We start from the raw sequence: 19,504 nt of genomic DNA, 5'->3' as shown, positions 1-19,504 counted from the left end.
AAGATCCTTAGCTTGTTCTCACAGTGCTCTTCTAAGCCCTTATCTAATTTCTATGCCTTTTCCATTTTTCCATTTTTCGCCTTTTAAACAGATCAAGATAGATTTATATAACCCTCTAGCACTAGGGAAGTTTGTACTGCTACAGTACATGGAAGAATTATCCAAATTGATGAATAAATATGTAAAAATTCAATGATCTGGAAGCTGACTGTGTTTGCATAGAATAATTGAGTAGGTTTGTTTTGTGTACGCATGAATAAATCAATTAAAATGATTTAACCAAGGTCGATGCAATCTGTTGATGCCTGAAGTGAATGAATGAGTTCTGTTTGGGGGATAGTGTAGGACTTCTTGGCCACACTAGTGGATTAAAACACTGTGCTGTAGGTGAATAGTTTGTGTCTAGACACAGGCTCCATAACTAATTTTTGAAATATGTGTTGAAGAATGAGGGCAAATGATTTTGATTATCACAGTATATCATAACTGAAGGAAAAATTGCGCAAAGATAATTGAATGGATCAGCCTAATATTTTCATGAACTGGGTCTGCAGAGTTTCCCTCTATACAAGGGATTCTATGCTGGTTTTACCATAATTTCCTATTACATGGCAGCAATAACACACCAGCCACTCCACTCCCTGCCCCAGCGTATCCAGTTCTGTTTCTCTTGAATAGATTAATGGCTATCTCCAGTCAAGTTTAACGTATCACCAACCTTTGATATTTTGATAGTCACCCACCTTTAATATTTTCCCTCCTTTTTCTCTTGTTGTTGTTGTTGTGTGAACTACTTGTGTATTTCAGTAGGGAAAGGAGAAGTTAAGAGGTTGGGGGTAACACTATTATTAGGAAAACAGACATGCAGATTGCACAAAGGAAATCAATTAATAGCTAGGAATTATATAGTATGTGGTAAGATAGGTCTTTTTTTTCTGCCTTTATTTCAAAACCATAAAACTACAATTTATTATCATTTATAATTCTCCTTTGCTGATAGCCATTCACCAGAATGTTATTTCATTTGGCTTGACATGGGAGTAAAATGCACAAAAATTTAGACTAAATGCTATTAAGTCATCAGTATTATCAATGGGCAAGGCAGTAGACATTTTATGAATGGGTAGACATAAATGTGTGTTTGAGGAAAACTATTTGATTTTTTCCTTTGTTAATAAAAGGGAGAAAAAATAATTTTGACTAGATAAGAAGTACAGATTCTCAAAGACTTAACCTTTCATTACTTTCCTTATGCAATTCTGTTAACATGAGATATGCTTAGGGATGCTGGACTGCATTTTTGGGTACCAAGAGCTGGCTTCTTTTTAAGATAAATCAGTCAGTTTGTCTCAGGAGGAAATTCCTATCAAAAAACCTTCACCTCAAAGGCTCACTTTTGAAATTTTTGCCCTGTGACTTACCCCAAAAATACAGCATTATCTGATAGATTAAATCTGTGAACTCATAACATGGGAGCCCACTCTAATTCTGGGTTTGGGCACTATTAGATTTGTTTTGGTTGCTTCAGTCAAAGCTGAAACAAGATGTCTGACACAGATAGCCTTCATTCTGAAGTCTTCCCCTTGCCTTTCTGCATAAGAAAATGGATTTTACCACTATACAGATTCACAATTGGCTAATAGTTAGAGCTCACGAAGGACATAACCTTATCCACAAAGGCATATTTCTAAAAAAGGAGTACCAAAAGAGAAGATTGAAACTGCCTCCTGAATAAATCAAAGACCAGTGAGGGAGCAAGACAGAAATTTCAATAGACATCCATTTGGAAATCAAGCAGTGGAGCTTTTTTATTAATTTCAATGTCACTGTGCTTTATTGATGTTAGGATGCTTAAAAGCAGGTAGGGTTTTCATTTTCCAATTGACTTTCCAAAATTCTTCACATGGAAGAGAGAAGTACATGCAATCAGCTTTTCCCTGTTTCAAGTAGAGTATCTTCTGAGTATATGTGAAGTATCTTCTAGTGGCCAGTGGTGTGTGTGCCTAGTGTCTCAGAATTTTGGATGTATTTATGGAATGTATGATCTGAGTATTGAATCTCTATCCTTTGTAAGATACAATATGGTTTGGAAGATTAATCTCTAAGCTCCTAACCAGCTGTTTTAGCCACTGAGCTTCTGGAGGCACATGCAACAGTGTTCTACAGCTTTGACCAGATACTTGATGCCTTCAATAAAATGTTCTATCACAAGTTAACAAATGGTTGTGCAGTTGCCTCTTTGAGATAATATATACTTTTCAGTGGCTGGCATGTAAAATAAACTACAAGCAGCCTTTCTAAATACATTTTCCTGCTTCACAATCTCACTATTCACTCATCTATATGTAGGAACCTTTTAATCTTTTAGGTTTAAGGGAGAGAATTAATATTGTTCTTTGAGTGAAATCTGGTAAGCTATGTATTCTTTCCTCTGGAAAATAACTTTTATAATACATAGGGTGACATCCCTGCTCACAGACAGACTTCATTGCAGTTTGAAGTCAAGAACATTCCTTAGAGTACAAATAGTTTTGAACTGTTTTGTTAGCTTGAGTTGCTTGGTGGAATTCAATCACATCTGCAATTTTTCCTTAATGTAGACTTAGTATTTCCCCTCTCAATTTCTTAAAGGCCATTCTGCTGCATTTTTTCAAGTGCTGCATTAAACAGCATGGCTGCTGTGTTGTCCCTGTGGTGTGGCCTCTGGGTACAGCCTGCTGTCCTCTTAGGTCTGGCATGCAAGGGCTGCCTGGGCTCTGATGTCTGTGTGATTGTCACATTAATGATGTGATACAGATAAGTAATTTTGTGGGAATGGGACCGAATCACATTTTTCTTCAGTAGCTGCCCCCACTGTGGTAGTGCCAAAGGTAAGCATACAGTATAATTTGAAGGTGCGGGGGGTACAGGCAGAACAAAATGTCATTGACAACAAGGAACAAAATACCATATTTTTGTTCTGTGCAAAATATTTCATAGCAAATAATAACACAGAGCTGTGAGCATGCCAGAGAAATGCTATCAGTTCCACAGCAAAATGTGTTCAAAAGGGATTTAGCTGCCATTGATAAAGAATAGAATTCCTTAACACCCTGCCTGAGATCTTTTGATCTACTGCAGTAGAAATGCCACGGACTCCTTTAGTCTCCTTCTGAACTATTTCAGACCCAATAGAAATTCCTATTGAATCACTGAACACTCAGTAAAGGCAGGAGAATTAATATGTCCTGAAAGGCTGGTTAAGCTCAGAGGAGAGATGGTTTACAGAGATAGAGCCATTATTCCTTAAATGTTGTATGGAATATGTAGATTAGAAGTGCAGTATCTTTGAGTATGTTAAATCTGAGAACTTGGAGTCTTGGATGTTAAAATTACAGCAGAAGAGAGAATGCAATTAAACCATTTGGCATTGCTTTTGCCAAGCTAAGCCAGGCCCAGAGCTACACAGATTATTAGGATGGTATAAATCATATCTCTTGTGGTAACAGGAACTTGTAACTATAATAATTAAGGAGTAGGGACAAGAATCCTTCAGCACTGGATGCACCTGTGTAGCAAATGTTCCCCTAATGGTACTGTCTTGTCTAGATTGTGAGCAATCACCAGAAATGGGAAAAGTATTATCAGAAGTTACATGTTGTGTTGGGTCTTTGACTACTAACTCTCATACTTAGCGCCCAGTGCTCATTTTCAAAAAGCCATAGTCCAGTTTGCAAGGATTCAGAATGTTTTGAGATTAAAGAAAGCCAGTGAGAGCTGGGTTCTGGAAATCCTGCCTTCCTTAAACAGCTAAGAGAGTGGAGAGAGGGTGAGACAGCTCATCTCAAAGGTGTAGTGAACATGTTTTGTAGTGTTGTACCTCAGTTTTATCCATAAGAAGAGGCTACTGCAGGGAGCTGTTAAGCTATTTATTGTTTGTGAAACAGCTAATTAATATGGTGATTAGCATCCTAGAGGGATCATAGGAGGAAAATAATAATTTAGTACTCAGTGCACAGCTTGTATATTTTACAGTAAATGAGAAATGTTAAATTTTTTTTCAGAAATCAATCTGTTTAAAGGATATTCATAAACCTAAAGATGGGGCAGAGAAAGGTGCTGTGGGAACATTACATGAAGCCCAAATGCATCATTATAGGGGCACAGAACTATATTTCATATTCAATTTAAGTTCTGGTCTTTATTTCTGAGTTCTTGGCCTTGTCTTGTCTTGTCATTGTAGCAATGTATGCCCTCCCCCAAAAAAATTTCACTAGAATGTTTGTTGTCTATGAGCTGCAGATAAGCATATTTGACATCTAGATAAATACCCCAGTGTTTCTGTTGAGAGGTTCTAGATTTTGATCATCTAAGAAATTGTTATTAAACTTGTATTTAAAAGAAGGCAGCATCTAGAAGACCTGACTTGTTCTTTTAACAACAATCTTTAAGAGAGTTTTAAAAATATTATCAGTATTTTAAAGAAAAGAAAGAAATATATGTGTTTTCAAGAGGGTTAACACTGGTTTGCAATGAAAGCAAACCCAATAAGGCAGTAAAGATTCTTGGACAGGTAGGATCATGTGGAGCGCACACAAAAATAACTTTTTCCTGCAGGAATACTGTCTGTGTGACTTTCCAGAGTGGTTTTGTTCCCTTTTCAGCTGGGAAAGCTACCTATCCCCACTCCTGCCCAGAAATTATCTCAAATGGCACCCAGTTTGCCTGCACAGCTCCTATCACCACTGTGTATTTGACAGTGAAACTAGAACTGAGTTTTTAGCTGGGATGCCATCTGACTAAATCACCTCAACACTTCTTGTGAGTTAAATAGCCTCAGCAATTAAAGACTGTTCATATGGGACTAGTTTCATTAGAACCACCAGAAGATGTTTGTTTTCCTAGGCTTGAAACTATTCTGCATCAGGATGAATTTGAATAATTCTGTTCTTCAGGCATTGAAGACTGTAATAGTTTGAAGTACCAACTACTGGTGTGACTAATGTCACTTTTGTCTAGCTAAAAGCCATACCATGCCTTTTAACTCTTCCCTCTTTCTTCATTCATTTCATAGCAGCACCTGAGAAGATGTGCCCACGAGGTGTTGTGCTACACCGGATTGTTTGCACAGCAACTTTCAAAATAGGTGTTTTTATAACACATCACCCTAGCCAGCAAAACAAGATACTCTTTTCTACTGCAGTCACATGTGAGCAACAGTTAGGGCACAGGGTCTTGTTCTCTTGACACTGTTGCATTTTAAATGCCCTGTATAGCTTGAACCAAAACATTTTGTTCCATCTACAAAATCTGGTCTTTTTAAGTCAAGCCTTAGTGGCATTGGGTTGTAGCTCTAGGATTTGGACACCAGCCCAGTGTATTCACATGATTCCCTCACTGGCATCATGGAACATGCAGGGGGGCAGCTCCAAAGGGCTGGGGGTTCAGTTTTTCACTTTTTTTTCTCTGTCCCTCTCTGTGCCTCTGTTAGGAGCTGTACTCGAAGGCTTCCCATGCTTTAGCAGCGTTGGTGACAGAGCTGTTTCTTCAGACCCTGCCTGTGGTGACCAACCTCTCTGTAAGAGAATGTGAGCTTCTGAAAGAGGAATGGCAGGAGAATTTGGTCCCTCAGCTGGAGAAATGGAAGAACCACCGCCAGAGACGCTGGAAATTTTTCCAGGAACAGTTATTGAAAGAAAAAGAAGTAAGATCCATGTTATGCTCAGTGTCTTAAAAATGGGATACAGAAAAAAATTATCAAGGTATTTATTGTGAGGAGTGTTTCGTGTATAAATATACAGCTTGGTCCAGACACAGGTCTAGGCTGAGGAGGAGCAGTTTTATCTGCAGCATGGAATGAATATGTATGCTGTGCATGCAGGCTTGCATAGAGGAGTCAGAGAGTAATTACTGAACATCTGTCCACAGTGTTTGACAGCTCTGTCAGCACGTAAACACATTCTGGCAAGGCTGCTCTCTGATGTCCTCAACTCTTGGCATCTACAGAAATATTTCAAGAAAACCTTCACCAGGTCTGTTTGGAGAGGGTGCATATAAATACAGTTTACAGGCAAGGAATCCTTCAAATGATAAATACTTATTACTAATTTTTATGTATTAATGCTGTAATAACTGGAAACATATGATACACACTTCTATAAACTTACTCTACTCTGCGAAGGTGGAAAAACACACATCCAGCTTTCCTGCTCTGTGTGTGCCCACCACAGGGGGCATTGACACCAGAGGAGAAAACAAGAGTAAATGCTGAGACAGGTGTCTTTAGCATCAGACTTGGCTCAAGTATGCCTTCAGTTTATTCATGCAGTGCTGTGTCTCTGTTAACACTGCTTCTAACACAGCTTAGTTAAAGAAAGACCTTCTCTGTTCAAAGGTGTGTCCTTTCCTAATGTTATGTGTGTGCTGCAATGTATAGAGTAATTGCAGCTTCTGAAAAAAAAAGGTTGGCAGATTTCTTTAACACTGACAGAATCATACTTTCCCTTGCCCTCATTCTCCAAAGTACCTAGACAATCCAGTACATTGTTAATGAGGTACTGAGCAAGTCCCTTTTTGCAAACTGCGTTAAGGTGTTCAACCTTTTCACCCACTCTCATTTAGGATTCTGTTGTAAAAACACTGTTGATTCAGGAAACTGTGGGCTCCCTCCTAAATCTGGTAGAGTTGTTTGCTAACCAGTGGGTTTAGAACACCCTTGGCAATACAAAAGTAAAATTTTTCATTGAAAATGTTGAGATGTTTCCTTTTATTCTTCTGCATTTTCCTTAATCTGGAGTTATGCAATATGTACCTCCCTGGTCTTTTTATATTTCCATTATTGTAACTGATCTGTTCTGAAAAACAATTCTCTTTTTCTGTTTTGGTGTCACAGGGCTATTTAGCAAACTAAACTAAACTGTGCTTGGGACCAACCACTGATGCCAGTGGGTCTACTCACATGCTTAGTTACATTTGTATTTTCCAGGACTGTTGGGTGACATTCAGTGTTTGATTTTGGCATACCTGTACTTTCAGTGATTAATGAAACAATGTCTGACCTCTTTTTTTTTTTTTTTTTTTTTTTTTTTTTTTTTTGCCGCTTTTTATCAAGGATTAGATTAGAATATCTGACATGTCAGTTTTAAACCTTGCTGTTCATTTTCACATTCATCAAGGGTGCACAAATTGCCTGTCCTTGTGTGTGCATGGCCTGAGCAGCCTGGTCTGGTAGGTGAACTATGAGCACGTCTTGTAGCACACAGAGCCCTAAGCAATGTGGTGGTAAAAAGCCACAGAGGAGCAGGAGGTTCTGGTGTGCAGCTCGTGAATAATGTCATGTCAGAGTGCACATCAGGGCAACTCTGCTGTGGCCCTTCCACTGTCCCATGGAGCCTCAGCCATTGTTCAGGGCTGGAGAGGATGCATTTAACAAGTAAGAGACTCACCACAGAGAGGGGACATCTCAAGTCTGCTATCATTGGGCACACTGTTGAATGGAGAAACCATACCCTGGGAATTTTTCTCAAAGGATTTAAAGGATTAGTTCATCTCCAGCACTCAGCTGCTAGATAATAGGTCTTTGGGCAGCACTGTGTGATGGATTAATTGTATGTGAATTCAGGTGTTCTGGTCATGCCCAAGCATAGGTTATTTAAGTTAGAAAATTGACTTTCCATCATTTTGTGTACCCTAGCATGCATAATGTAAATCAGATGACTTCCTAGCTGGAAAAAAAATTAAAATAAAATAGTAAAATGTTTGCTGACATCATTAACAGTAATTACTGAGATATAGAGCTATAGAGGAATTAACTTTGTAGTGACAGAACTCTCCCATTGGTCTCTGAGTCACTAGCACTGCGGCTGAGCTTTATTCAATACAAAAATTTCCTGAGTGGCAGACAGAGCTGTCCTAAGGACAAGTGATTCTGCAGGATAAATTGCAAGAAGAGATAAGAGTTTCTCTTAGTGAGAAAATCATCTTATGATTCCTCAAAACAATATTCTGTGCAGGAGCCTAAGCACCTTTTTTTAACTTAATGCTTGTGGCTTTTTGGAAAGGATTTGAACTGGAAAAAAATCTGCTTTATCTCCAAAGAGAGCATGGAGGGAGATAGCTATTCCACCAAATCTAGGCTGGTAAGTTTTCATGAGTCTGAAAAACATAACAATGCATTATATTATATTCAAATGCAATGTGCATTTCTTGTCCCTTTCCTACTATAAAACAGCAGCATGAACATTTAAGCAATAATCTGACACTTGCATCCTACAAAAAGGAACACTTGGTTCCCACCTTAAGAAGAGCTATTGGACACTTGTGCCAGATGATTCTGTCATTTGGGAGATCCCATAGATGTTAGAGTTCTGGGTTTGACAAAAGATTCATAAATCAACATTGATTATGTCAGTTGACAGGCCTTTAAAATTGTCAGGCATTTTGCAGCAGGAGATATGTCTTTCATTTGTCTCTTGATAAATGTGCTATGCTAGGAGTTACACAAACACCTGCTTTACAGGCTTGGGAAGTCTTAACACTAGAAAACTTTTCACCAGGGCATTTATGTGTGCTTTTCAAAGTGGCTCTAAAAGGCATTTTTCCCTTTTACTTGAACCACTTTTTTTCAGATGATTTTTCCTAGCATTTATATATGTCTGGAATATTATGTCCTTTGGGTGAAAAGAAACACTTTTACAACTGAAAAGAAAAAATCAGTTTCATATATAACTTTGCCTTGTAGGCTTGAGGATATGAGTGAGGAAAATGGGAATAAATGAGTAATGAAAACAAATTTTGAGCATTTTCCCACATAGTCCCTAATTCATGATTTCTGCACTGGGCTGAGACTCACTTGGCAGTCAGTGTGCATCACACCCCATCTACAGGCCGAGACAGAGAAATCACTTTCCTTTCATTCCCTGAATAATCTGTACTAAAGATGTCAAAATAGAAAGGAGAGGCATATTCCTCACCTTTATTGCCAGAGAGTAATACTTAACTTCAGCAGTGCTTCAGAAGATCTTTTAATGCACTTGAGACCGAGAAGCAAAATATTTGGAAGCCTACAGAATAAAAATGGGATGAGATTTACGTCCATTCCCACAACATTGCTTGTCACCCAGAAAGTTGAACTGGCACCTGCTTACCAGCTTTGACATGGTGGGCATTTTATCTCTTTCTTCTGGTAAATTTTTTAATAGCAATTGGAATAATACTTCAAGAAGCCAGAGATTCCTTAGAGCTTTACTCCCTCATTTACCATAATTTTTATCACTGGTTTTAGTGGTTGAATGCAGGGATCAGAGAGCCTGAGCTCTGGCCCAGCCCCTAAGTTTGTGCAGCAGCATGAGTTTGTCCCCTCCATACAACCTATGTTGGAGCAAAGTGAGGCTGTTCCCAAGAACAGGAAGCTTGGAGACATGCCTGGTGGGTATCGGTGCAAGCACAAAGCCTGACCTTGGCACCTGGCCTGAAGAAGTAGTTTTTTCTGTTTTGCTGGAGTTCAACCACATGCCAGCAGCGTCAATATTTCCAGAAGATCTTTGCTGTCACATTTCTGCCTCTCTGTGTGAGGTGTTCATGTATTTTGGAGGTGGAAAATACCCAGCTCTTCCAGCCCATCCCAGTGAGCTGCCTAAGTGTTGTTTCCAATTAAACATACAGTATCCTGCTTATTCTAGCTGATCCTTTCTATCTTAATTATCTTCTTAATGGCCTTTTTAAGATGAAACACTGGTTTAGTATTTGGTCTAATTCTCAATCTTCCTTATTTATACTCTCATCATAAATGTGTAATTTTTCCCTCTTGCTTTCTTACTACTTACATGACTGAGGTACTTTGAGCATTCAGTTTAATAACTGTGTGCTGGAGGAATTTCTGCTGTATTCTGTTTCCCCTTGGTCTCAGGGAGGTGCAGAGTTATTCTATAAATTCTGCATACGGACTACCTCAAATGCATTCTTAATGGAAAAGGTGACTCATTCTTTATAAGGAACGCCTCACTACTACAGAACTAGGCTGTTTCTTCATAAACAGAAGTAAAGAACTACAAGAAGCACTGTCATTGTTATCACTGACAGTGATAGGATGTACTTTTGGATAGGATATAGTGATAGCAAATGAGGTGCTATATTTTGGGTTCTTGGCTGCAATATTACATAATTTACCATTCCAGTTGCAATTCAGGTATCATCTGCGTTCTGTCTCTTGGTGATATATACCCTCAGGGTGTTTGACTTACCCTTCAAGAGCAACTTCTCAGAAAATAATCAGGTCTCCAAAAATGATGGAAACCCACAGCTGAACCACAGCCAGTCTCTCACTGGAAATAAAATTACTTCTGGAAAGTAAAAGGTCGTTTTTAGACTTTCTTTGAACTGCTGAAAGATTCATTAAAATACACAATGTGACGGATCTACAAGGATCTACAAGGCGTGTGCAGAGAGGTGTGAAAACCTAGGAGCTAAATCCACAGAGCTGCTAAAGGGAAATGCTGATAACAATTATTACTTCAAGCAAGTCTTTGCCATCTGTCATGGTGATACCTGAAGACCTGATAGACCTTAACTTAATGTTTGCAGCATGCAGTCAGAGAAGATGCTGTGCTCAGCTGTGCTCTGTGATTATCAGACTCACCTAGATTCAGATCATTTGAGATCTGACTACACAGATACGTCTGAGGCTCTTGCCGAGAGCAGCCTTGTGGGTCTTCAGTGCCACGCAGTCTTTTGGGCTGTGCTTCTCATGCTCAGCTGCATCTTCCCATCTGTCACTTGTTGTTGACTGCCTGCCTGCCCATCCTTGTCAGGCATCCTGCTCAAGGAACATGTGTTTTGGTAAGGTTTTCTACATGAAGAGAGGTTAGTTGGATGTGTCACTGTGTATTCCACAGAGAAGGCACTAGCCATGAAATAAATGCATTTTTATTCTGAAGCCAAAATGAAGTTTCTGATGTTCTTTGCACATCCTAGGGGAGTTCATTCTGTGCTCACAGAGAAAGCCTCTCTCCTGCACAGATCGCTGCTTCCCAATGAAAAAACGCATATCCTGCAGAGAGGCCCAGTACCACTCCTAATTTCTTACACTAACAATTGTGCAATTATACATTTGGCTTTAGCACCAGATGGAAACTAAACTGCAAATGAGCCACTCCCCTTCCCCTGCCTGTTCGGGTAAGGGAGTGGCAAAAGCAGAGACTCTGGGTTGAGATAATAATTTACGGAAAGCACAAAGCCATAGAGTAAGAAATGCACGATAACAACAGCAATATTAATAGCAAAGATGTACAAAAATAGAAGTTGTTTTCCCCAGCATAAAGGAGCTCACCACTGGGAAAAATCAAAAAGATGGCAGATGCTCCCTGTAGGATGTGTCCACTTGGTTTACCAGACAAAGGGGATATGGAGACCATTCCCACTCACTGCCTATGTGGCCACCAGGAACAAAGGCAGGATGGCAAGGGACCTAACATTTCCCACACCCCCCATCCTGAAACAATGGAAGCCAGTGGCAAGTAAAGCCCGTGAGTCAGGCTGTGCTGCTGCTCTGCTGGGCTCAGTTCTGCACAGGTGTCTGTGCCGCTGTTTCTCCTGCCCCGCTGTGCTGGTCCTGCAGGTCACTGCCACTTTGCCAACCATTCTGCCACGTCCTTCAGCTCAGCTCAGCTGGCCCAGGCTCAGCTCAGCTGTTGTCAGTGGGGCTCCCCTCAACTGGACTGGGGTTCAATCCCACCAGTCCTTCCCCTGTGGCTGCCTGTCGCTGTTGATGAGCGTTGTTGCTGGTGTCCTTTCAGCACCAGGTCCTGCAGCTGTGTTCCAGAGAAAACGGGAGCTGGAGCAGGGGTGCTGTGGGGCTGATGCTGACACCTTCCTGCTGGACTGAGAGAGAGGCAAAGTGGTGCCACTTCTGAGGAGTGTGCTCATTTTCACCCCAAAAACATTCCCACGTGTATGATGTGGGTGATTTAGAATAACAACTCGGATGTGCCCACACTGCACTAAGCTTCACCTCCTCCTGCAGCCAGGACACATCTAATCCTTCGCTGGACATACTGATCTACTGAAACCTACCTGTCTGCCATAACTGAAAATTTAGACCCTTGTGTTCTGAATGACTCTGAAACACAAAGTGAAACTGTCAGACACCCTGGGTATCATATTTAATTTAGGGCTCTGGATACATCTGCAAGTAACCTCTTTTTATTCATGTGTCAGTAGCCTAAAATATACTCTTCATCCTGCAGTAAGAGTTAAAGACTTGCAAATATTTCAGCTTATGACTTTGTATTCCTTAAATACAGGCAATGTACTAAACAAAATCTTAAGTCTATGTCTCCAAAAGTTTACAGTCTAATGGCAAATCCATCAAAATTCATTTAAAGATTAAATACTTTGATCTGAATGTCACTGTGAAGGAGCTGTAAAGTTGCAGTCCATATACTTACCTAATCACATAATCTCAATTTCCAACTATTAGCACTGTTTACTGTGACAGAAGTATGATGGAAGATGATACCTTTATTTTGTTTAGTGAAAATAAAAATTACATTCTCTACTAGTAAAAAGAAAAAAAACAAATAAAAAGCCTACTGCAACGTGCTGATAAGAGTCAGTACAGTATTTTGTGCTGTATTGTTATTTTTTTCTTGTTCCTCTGTTGCTGAAACCAAAAACTCTGTAGGAGACACAGTTGAGGGCTGATCCAAACCAGTGCAAAGCTTTTCTTTTCAGGGAGTTTTGTTTAAGATTTTGATTATTGAAAAAAAACATTCCTAAGTAGAATAATTTTAATTCAGCATGAGTTTGTTTTTGAAAGCAAGGCTTGATTTTATCTAGCAAAATAAACCATTGTTTCTTTATGCAATGACTGGCTGAAATCAGAGTATCTTATACTGGTAAATCTTTTCCCTGCTTTTAGCTCTGGATAACAGAATATGCTCTGTCTGCTGTGATGCAAAAGCACCTGTCTGAGAAACAAGAGAAGATAATTCAAGGTGTCGTGAGCAGGCTAGGATGCCTCACTGATGAGTAAGCACAGTTTCATCCCTGAGCAGTGGGGTAAAACTTCACTGTTGCATGCCCAGATAAAAACTTGTGTACATTACATTGTGGAAAGCAGTGTTGAGGGATTATTAGCACCTTCATACAGAGAGGCAATTGGTCTAGTTTTTTGTCAAGAAAGTTAAAAAAATAGACATATCATAACTCCTGGGAATTAGAAAAAATAATCTTATGTGATTTGTCACTGGTGTGCTTTGTGAGTATCTGCTGTGTTTGTGTGTGGTTTCTAGTCCTGAAGCAGCCTCTCTGCACTTCCTATGTCACAGTGGAGTTACATTTTCTGCAAGATAAAGTCTTCATTCCAGCAACATATAAATGGTTATTTAGATATTTTATTTCTGTTTTCATTTTAATTTAACTTCAGTGTGTAACACAGCAGTCCCCATTCTTTACACCTGAGCAGCTTTCCAAGGCATGCTTTGTACAAAAACATTGCACAGAGTGAAGAATAACTCTTGTTACCTTTAAGCAATGGCTTTGCTGAACACAGGTGTGCAAGCAGCTTCACTGATGGATTTTTAACGGTCCTTTTTACAGGTCTGTTAGCTACATATTGCAAAAGCACCGACTTCTGCTGTGTTCAGTGCTCAGAAGGTTAACCTTCCGAAGAGCTGGAATGGCAGCCCTGGCACGCATGAGACTGTCCAGAAAGAAGAGCTCACTTCAGGAGCTGAGGGAGCAGCACACCCTGCAGCAGGGATCCTCCCTGTGCCAAGATGAGGACCAGTGGCAGTTACAGAAGGCAGTGGTAGGTACAGTGTCCAGGTGGGTTGTCTCCAGAGGTCTCATAAGCTGTGATATTTGGCATTAGAAGTACTCATGGCTGATCTAAACCCCCCTCCAAAAAAAAAAAAAAAAAATTCAAGCTCCAAGGGAAAAAAAAAAAAATGTTCTCTGTCAAAAATGTGCACATTGCTGGCATAGGAGGTCCCTGAGCGAGCCTGTTGTAATTTGGGCATTTTAAAATCCCTTATACTTTATTGAGTGTCCTAGCAAGCTTATTTAGCAATTTATTTATATGAAAATGCTAATGCAAGAAGGCAAGGATGCCAACATGTATAAAGGACTTCTGCAAAGCTACTACTGCAGGGTAAGAGAACCTCCTCCTACTGACCTCGATCTCTCCTACCTGCTGGAGATCGTAATATGCACTTGAGAAGTTCTTACTGGAGCACTAGGAGAAATTCTTACTCCTACCACACCAATCAAGTTATTGTATGCTGTCATAATTTTTCATTCTTTTTTCTCTCTGTCCATAAGAAGATCAGCATCAGTTCTCAATCCTCCCAAATTATCTGGCTGCTGTAGGTCAAGAAGACAAAAGAAACTTTAAAGGATTTTTAGACATGATGTTCCCATAGATTGCTTTCACATCTGTTTGTGACTTGTATTAAGTGTTGATCTAGTAAGTGTTGTTGGTTATTTAATTACCTATATTGGATATTTATGTAGAGCAACACCACATTTCATATTTCAACTTCAGACAGCCCTCCCAGCAGGTGTCAGTGATAGCTCTGCCCAACCCAGTGCTGCTGCACATATGGCTTGAACCTGTCAAACATTTTGCAGCTCTGTGCTCCATGCTGTTGCTGTGAAATTAGCTGTGAGGTAAAATTCTGTACCCCTCTAATTTTGATTTGCATCATACAAAACTTCAATCTCCACATGGAAGAGGAATAAGGAAAATCTGTGTCCTGCTTTTTTTTTATATTTGAAAAATTATAAATTGAAACAGTTTCTTTTAATTTTGAAAATCTGAAAAACTCATTAACCTTCAGAAGAAATAAAATATAAAATAATAAAATACAAATGCATGTCACTGCATTCCTCTTGCTTTCCATTACTCCCTCTCACGTAGCCCACATGGAGACATTAATTGATGCAATCACTGCCTTCCCTAATGAAAATGAAATGTCCTCAGGTATTATTGTTCCTATGGCCTCTCTCCACTACAGCCTTTTTCAAAGTTCAGCTAAAACCCATTTCAGAAGGAAGTGCCTAAAAGTACACGAGTAAGATTCTTGCTGTTGAAAAAGTAGGGCATAGGTGTGGAATTGGGAAAAGTCAAGAGAGAAAAAACATGTTACAAACAACCTCCAAAACGAAAACCAATCTATAAGGAGTTTAGGAAGAGGTTAATTTACAGACATTCAACCAGATTTTTAGATATATTGTGTTGTTTTACCGAAACTTAATTTTTGCTTGGGCCAGTTTCATACTGGTGGACAATGTCATGTCTATCTATTGATTTCATATAGAATGTAAAATGACTAATGAATCCTAACTTGGACATAATCACATGACATTGGGTCTCTAAAATAAATGAGAAATAGTTGAATGACATTTCCACTTTATCAAAAACCTCAAGAACATAAGTCTCAGCTATAAATATAACGTCAGAACAACCCAACCTTAATAAGAATACTTCTACAGATGAGTGTTTGTTTTCTACTTGCATTTCTTATTTCCAAGAAGGCATCAAATAGGTACTGTCAGATCTTCCAGAATATTTTAATGTTATTTAGCCTTAACTGAGTGTATAAATACAAGAAAGACATCAGCAACAGAATAGAAGGCCCTTTATGGCAGACTACTACACTGAAGGATGACAGAACAGACCATGCTGGTAATCAGATACTACTGTTCACTAAACAGAGCTTAGATGAAAAGCATGTACTTTTTTCAAGCACAAAAAAATGGAGGCAAGGATCGTCCAAAGACCTCAAAGGACTTGAATTATTTAGCCTAAAAAATAGGTGTTTTCTGGAATATCATAGGTTTTTAAACTGGCATCAAAAACATGAATAGAGAACCATTTGTCACATGTTTCTAGTGAAAGAAGAGAGCACCTAGCAATGTTACCAGATGGCAGGTTCAAAATTAAGAAATATGTGGAGAAGCTTTAAAACTCACCACCAGAGGATGTTGTGCAAATGTGTTTCAGGTGTTACTGCTATTCCCAAGTACCAACAAACCAAGTTTTTCTCAGTTAGACCACACAGACTGTGCAAGTATACCTTATGCATAATTATACTTGCCTTGCTCCTGTGCAGTTTATCAAGGCATCCACAATTGTCCCTTACTGGACTCAGGATATTTCGCATACATGTGAATACATCACTTAGAAGTGACTTATAGGATGCAGCTTTTACTGTATATATCATAACAGAGGCTGTAGTTCTGTTGCAATGACAAATGTGTCATGTCAATTGACTGCACAAACTTCCTCTGTAAATTATATTATTGCTAAAACAGTAACATTCTGCATGGGTGCAGGACTTTATTTCAAAGTGAAGCTGACTACAGTTGTTAATATATTTAAATGGCAGTGCTGTCTTATTGTCTGATTACCAGGAGTCCCACATTCGTGAAGAGGAGGAGAAGCTTGAGGAGGAAACACAAGAAACCAATTTAGAATTTCACCAGCAGCTAGTCACAGAAATCCAAGAAGCTCTTCAGTTTCTTCAGCAGCACATGGAGCAGGTGATTGGGCAGACACTGCTGCAGTATGCCCGAGGGGAAGCTGAAAAAAAGAGTTCAGATGATGAACAGGACTTCAAGGTATGGAAATAGTCAATAGCAGGGCTACCTTGCACAGATGGAAAGCAATTAAATGTATGCATTAACCTATGCCTGGAAGTATCAGCAGAAGACTGTTAGGACCTGTGTTCAAACTGAGCAGAATTTACAAAGTATTTGCAAGCTAGCACTTGTGTACCAGTACAGTATTTGCTACAGCAGCCAAAACAGGTTTTAAGTCAAACACTGGAACATGAAAACAGTTTTCACAATTCTTGACGGCAGAGAATAACAAAAAGAAGAAAAAAATTGATATGATTTTCTATTGATAAAGGGTTTTTGATTAATTAATAGTTTGCATTCTAACAGCTTAATATTAATTCAAAGATAAATAATTACATAAAATCAAATTACAACTTACATCATAGATGAATATTTTTATTCCAAAGGAAATATTTGGATTTTCTGTGTAATGGAAAGTCACAGCAGAGCTACACATAGATTAGCTTGCTTTGCTAGCAGTTGGCTTGACTGTCAAAATGGGCTCTAGAGATTGAATGGATAGGGGAATGACCTTTTCCCAGATGAAGATGAGGCAAATTAGAAAGGTTTTGCTTCAATTTTTCATGTTGAAATGTTGCATGGTTTTCAGTATCTCAGTCTGCCCCATTTTTAATGCCACATTTTAAATTCACAGTTTTGTGTGTGCATACCAAATTAGGTATGGAGTTTTTTTAAACAGATCAAAACACTTTTGAGCTTAGAAAATGAATTGTGACTTGTAGTGTGTGATACAGGAGAGACTGGTGGAATCTGCTGTTGAAAGTGTGTATGGGACCAGCAATAATATCAACAGACTGGTGCAAAACTACTATCAGCAATTAGGAAAAATCACAGAAGGCTATGAAGGAAAAAAGCTTCAACATCTGAAATCCTTACAAGGTTTGTATGGTATTGACAACTATGACAATTTTGTCTCCCAGTGACCATGGTTAATGCAAGGTTAGCAGATTTTGCTTCTTCTGGCATGCTTTGGCCTAATAAATCTGAATTTAGTCTGCCTGGCAGAGTCACAGGAGGAAAGGTGGGGAGTACAGCCAGCCCAGCCCAGAGTACATTCAGTAAGTGCTCCCTGATGGTGCAGATGTAGGAAAGGTGCCTGTCAGCCTCTCTGAGTGTTCAGAAAAGGTTGGATGCTCCCCAGATGAAGGTTACATACCCTGATCTGTTACAAACCCATCCATCTCCCTCCTGATTAATTTAAATAGAGTGGTGCAAGGTCTTGTCTGTCGGATGTGCCCAAGCCTTGCTGCCAGGCAGGAGTTCAGGGACAAGAGTCAGGAGCCTGGGCAGCAAATAAGCACTCAGTCACAGAGAGTGAGCATATGCAAAAGTAACCAGAATAATTCCCTGTCAGTTGAGGGGACATCTTGTGAAGCTGGCATACCCAGGAATAAGTCACATCTGGGTGGAAGGTTTTATTTATATTGCATTTTTTGTTTAGGTAATACAGTTCTTGCTTAAGGCATCAAGGTCTTTTCAGAAAATTTCTGCTTCGAATTCCTTGTCAATCAGTTAGTCTAGTGGGAGAAGCAGGTAAACAGGAATTCAGTGACATTCCTGTCTCAGCAAAATGATGCATAAAGTATTCTCTTTGGAGCAGATCACAGTGACAGAGTGTGTAAGAAGTACTTGATATCCCAAAGGAGCAATAAGTTTGGAAAGACTACCTAAAATCAGGATTAATTTGCGATGAAGGTTGTCATTTCAGAGTTTTTAATTTTGATCAGAAAATTTATCAAAAACATTATTTCAGCAGAAGGAAATGAAAGGATCAGACTGAAGAATAAAGAGAATGAACTGGCATTGAAAGAAAAACACACCAAAGGCCTCCTAAATGTGTCATCCACGGTCCACCAAAGGTTAGACCAGGCAGCAGCACTGCTGTCTATTCAAACTTTTGAGTGATTGCAGAGCTACATAAATGCCTAGCTAAATAAATGTCTTGAGTTTGCATTTTGTACTTCTCTTTGATGGAAAAGAAATACCTATTGCCAAATGATGTCTGTCCTTTGATCTCAGAGAAGTACTTTCTTATTAAATAAACTTTTTGATGGTCATTAGTTACAGATTGAAGAGCTATACTTAGGCAGTTTGAAAAGAGAGAATGAAAAACAATGCCAAAACATATGCCAAATTTGAAAAGAAATTTAACATAAATGTAGGAGGGGAACCAATGCTGAATGTAATTCATTACATTCTGTCCTTTATACTTTGAACACCAAAAGTGTTTGTTAGTTTGCTGTGGAGAAAACATACAACATAATGAAGAGAAAATGCTTGAAGCCCCAAAAATACTCAAAACAGATAGAAGGCTTCAGTGAATGCCTTGGAAAATCAAGATTACTTGCACTAAATTTAGAGTGGAATTCCTCAAATGTTAGTTAAATAAAAATAATATTTAATAAATTACTGATTTAATGAAAATTAAGTCCAGACAAAAAGCACTGCAATTAAAAAGGAGTAAGTTGTCATAAAAAGCTCTATGGCTTGTCATGTACATAATATATTTTTGTAATCATTTTATGTCTTTACTCTTGGTTTATTATCCAGAAAAATACAACAGCTTCAATTTTGGCATTGTAAAGAAGTTAGATCTTTCTTTAGACATTCTGTTTCTTCTAAATTGAAAGATATCATTGCCCACTTTTTTATCCCTGTTTGAGTTAGTAAAGAAATGAATTTTTGTCATAAAGGGTTTTAAAAAATATCTCTTAGTTATTAATATCAATTTTATAATTTATTGTGACATAAAAATTCACTTCCAGCTGTTTTCTCATTTGGTTTTTCTCCTGTAATCTATTCTAGTATCTTTAAACAAAATACAATGAATTTTGTCTTCACACAAGCAGAAGTGTGGTATTGAAGAATGTAACTCTGCAGCATC

General features: G+C 38.8%; 1 protein-coding gene across 11 annotated transcripts in view; it reads left to right on the top strand.

Annotated features, from left to right (window-relative positions):
* EVC (EvC ciliary complex subunit 1) overlaps nucleotides 1-19,504 on the top strand; it is a 48,371-nt gene that overhangs the window by 24,151 nt on the left and 4,716 nt on the right. For 3 of the 11 annotated variants that reach the window (XM_085577676.1, XM_085577682.1, XM_085577684.1), the window contains 7 exons: nucleotides 5,471-5,683; nucleotides 8,040-8,117; nucleotides 12,896-13,005; nucleotides 13,576-13,786; nucleotides 16,393-16,599; nucleotides 17,343-17,499; nucleotides 18,374-18,479. In XM_085577676.1, coding sequence (XP_085433802.1) covers nucleotides 5,471-5,683; nucleotides 8,040-8,117; nucleotides 12,896-13,005; nucleotides 13,576-13,786; nucleotides 16,393-16,599; nucleotides 17,343-17,499; nucleotides 18,374-18,479 — 1,082 coding nt within the window. The remainder of the gene's footprint in view (nucleotides 1-5,470; nucleotides 5,684-8,039; nucleotides 8,118-12,895; nucleotides 13,006-13,575; nucleotides 13,787-16,392; nucleotides 16,600-17,342; nucleotides 17,500-18,373; nucleotides 18,480-19,504) is intronic. The other 8 variants (XM_021550721.3, XM_085577683.1, XM_085577678.1 and 5 more) reach the window with 7 other exon arrangements.

This window comes from Lonchura striata, chromosome 4, assembly GCF_050655825.1.
Source record: "Lonchura striata isolate lonStrDom1 chromosome 4, ASM5065582v1, whole genome shotgun sequence".
NCBI lineage: Eukaryota > Metazoa > Chordata > Aves > Passeriformes > Estrildidae > Lonchura > Lonchura striata.
Note: the sequence above shows the minus strand (reverse complement) of the source record. Positions and strands in the feature narration are given on the sequence as shown.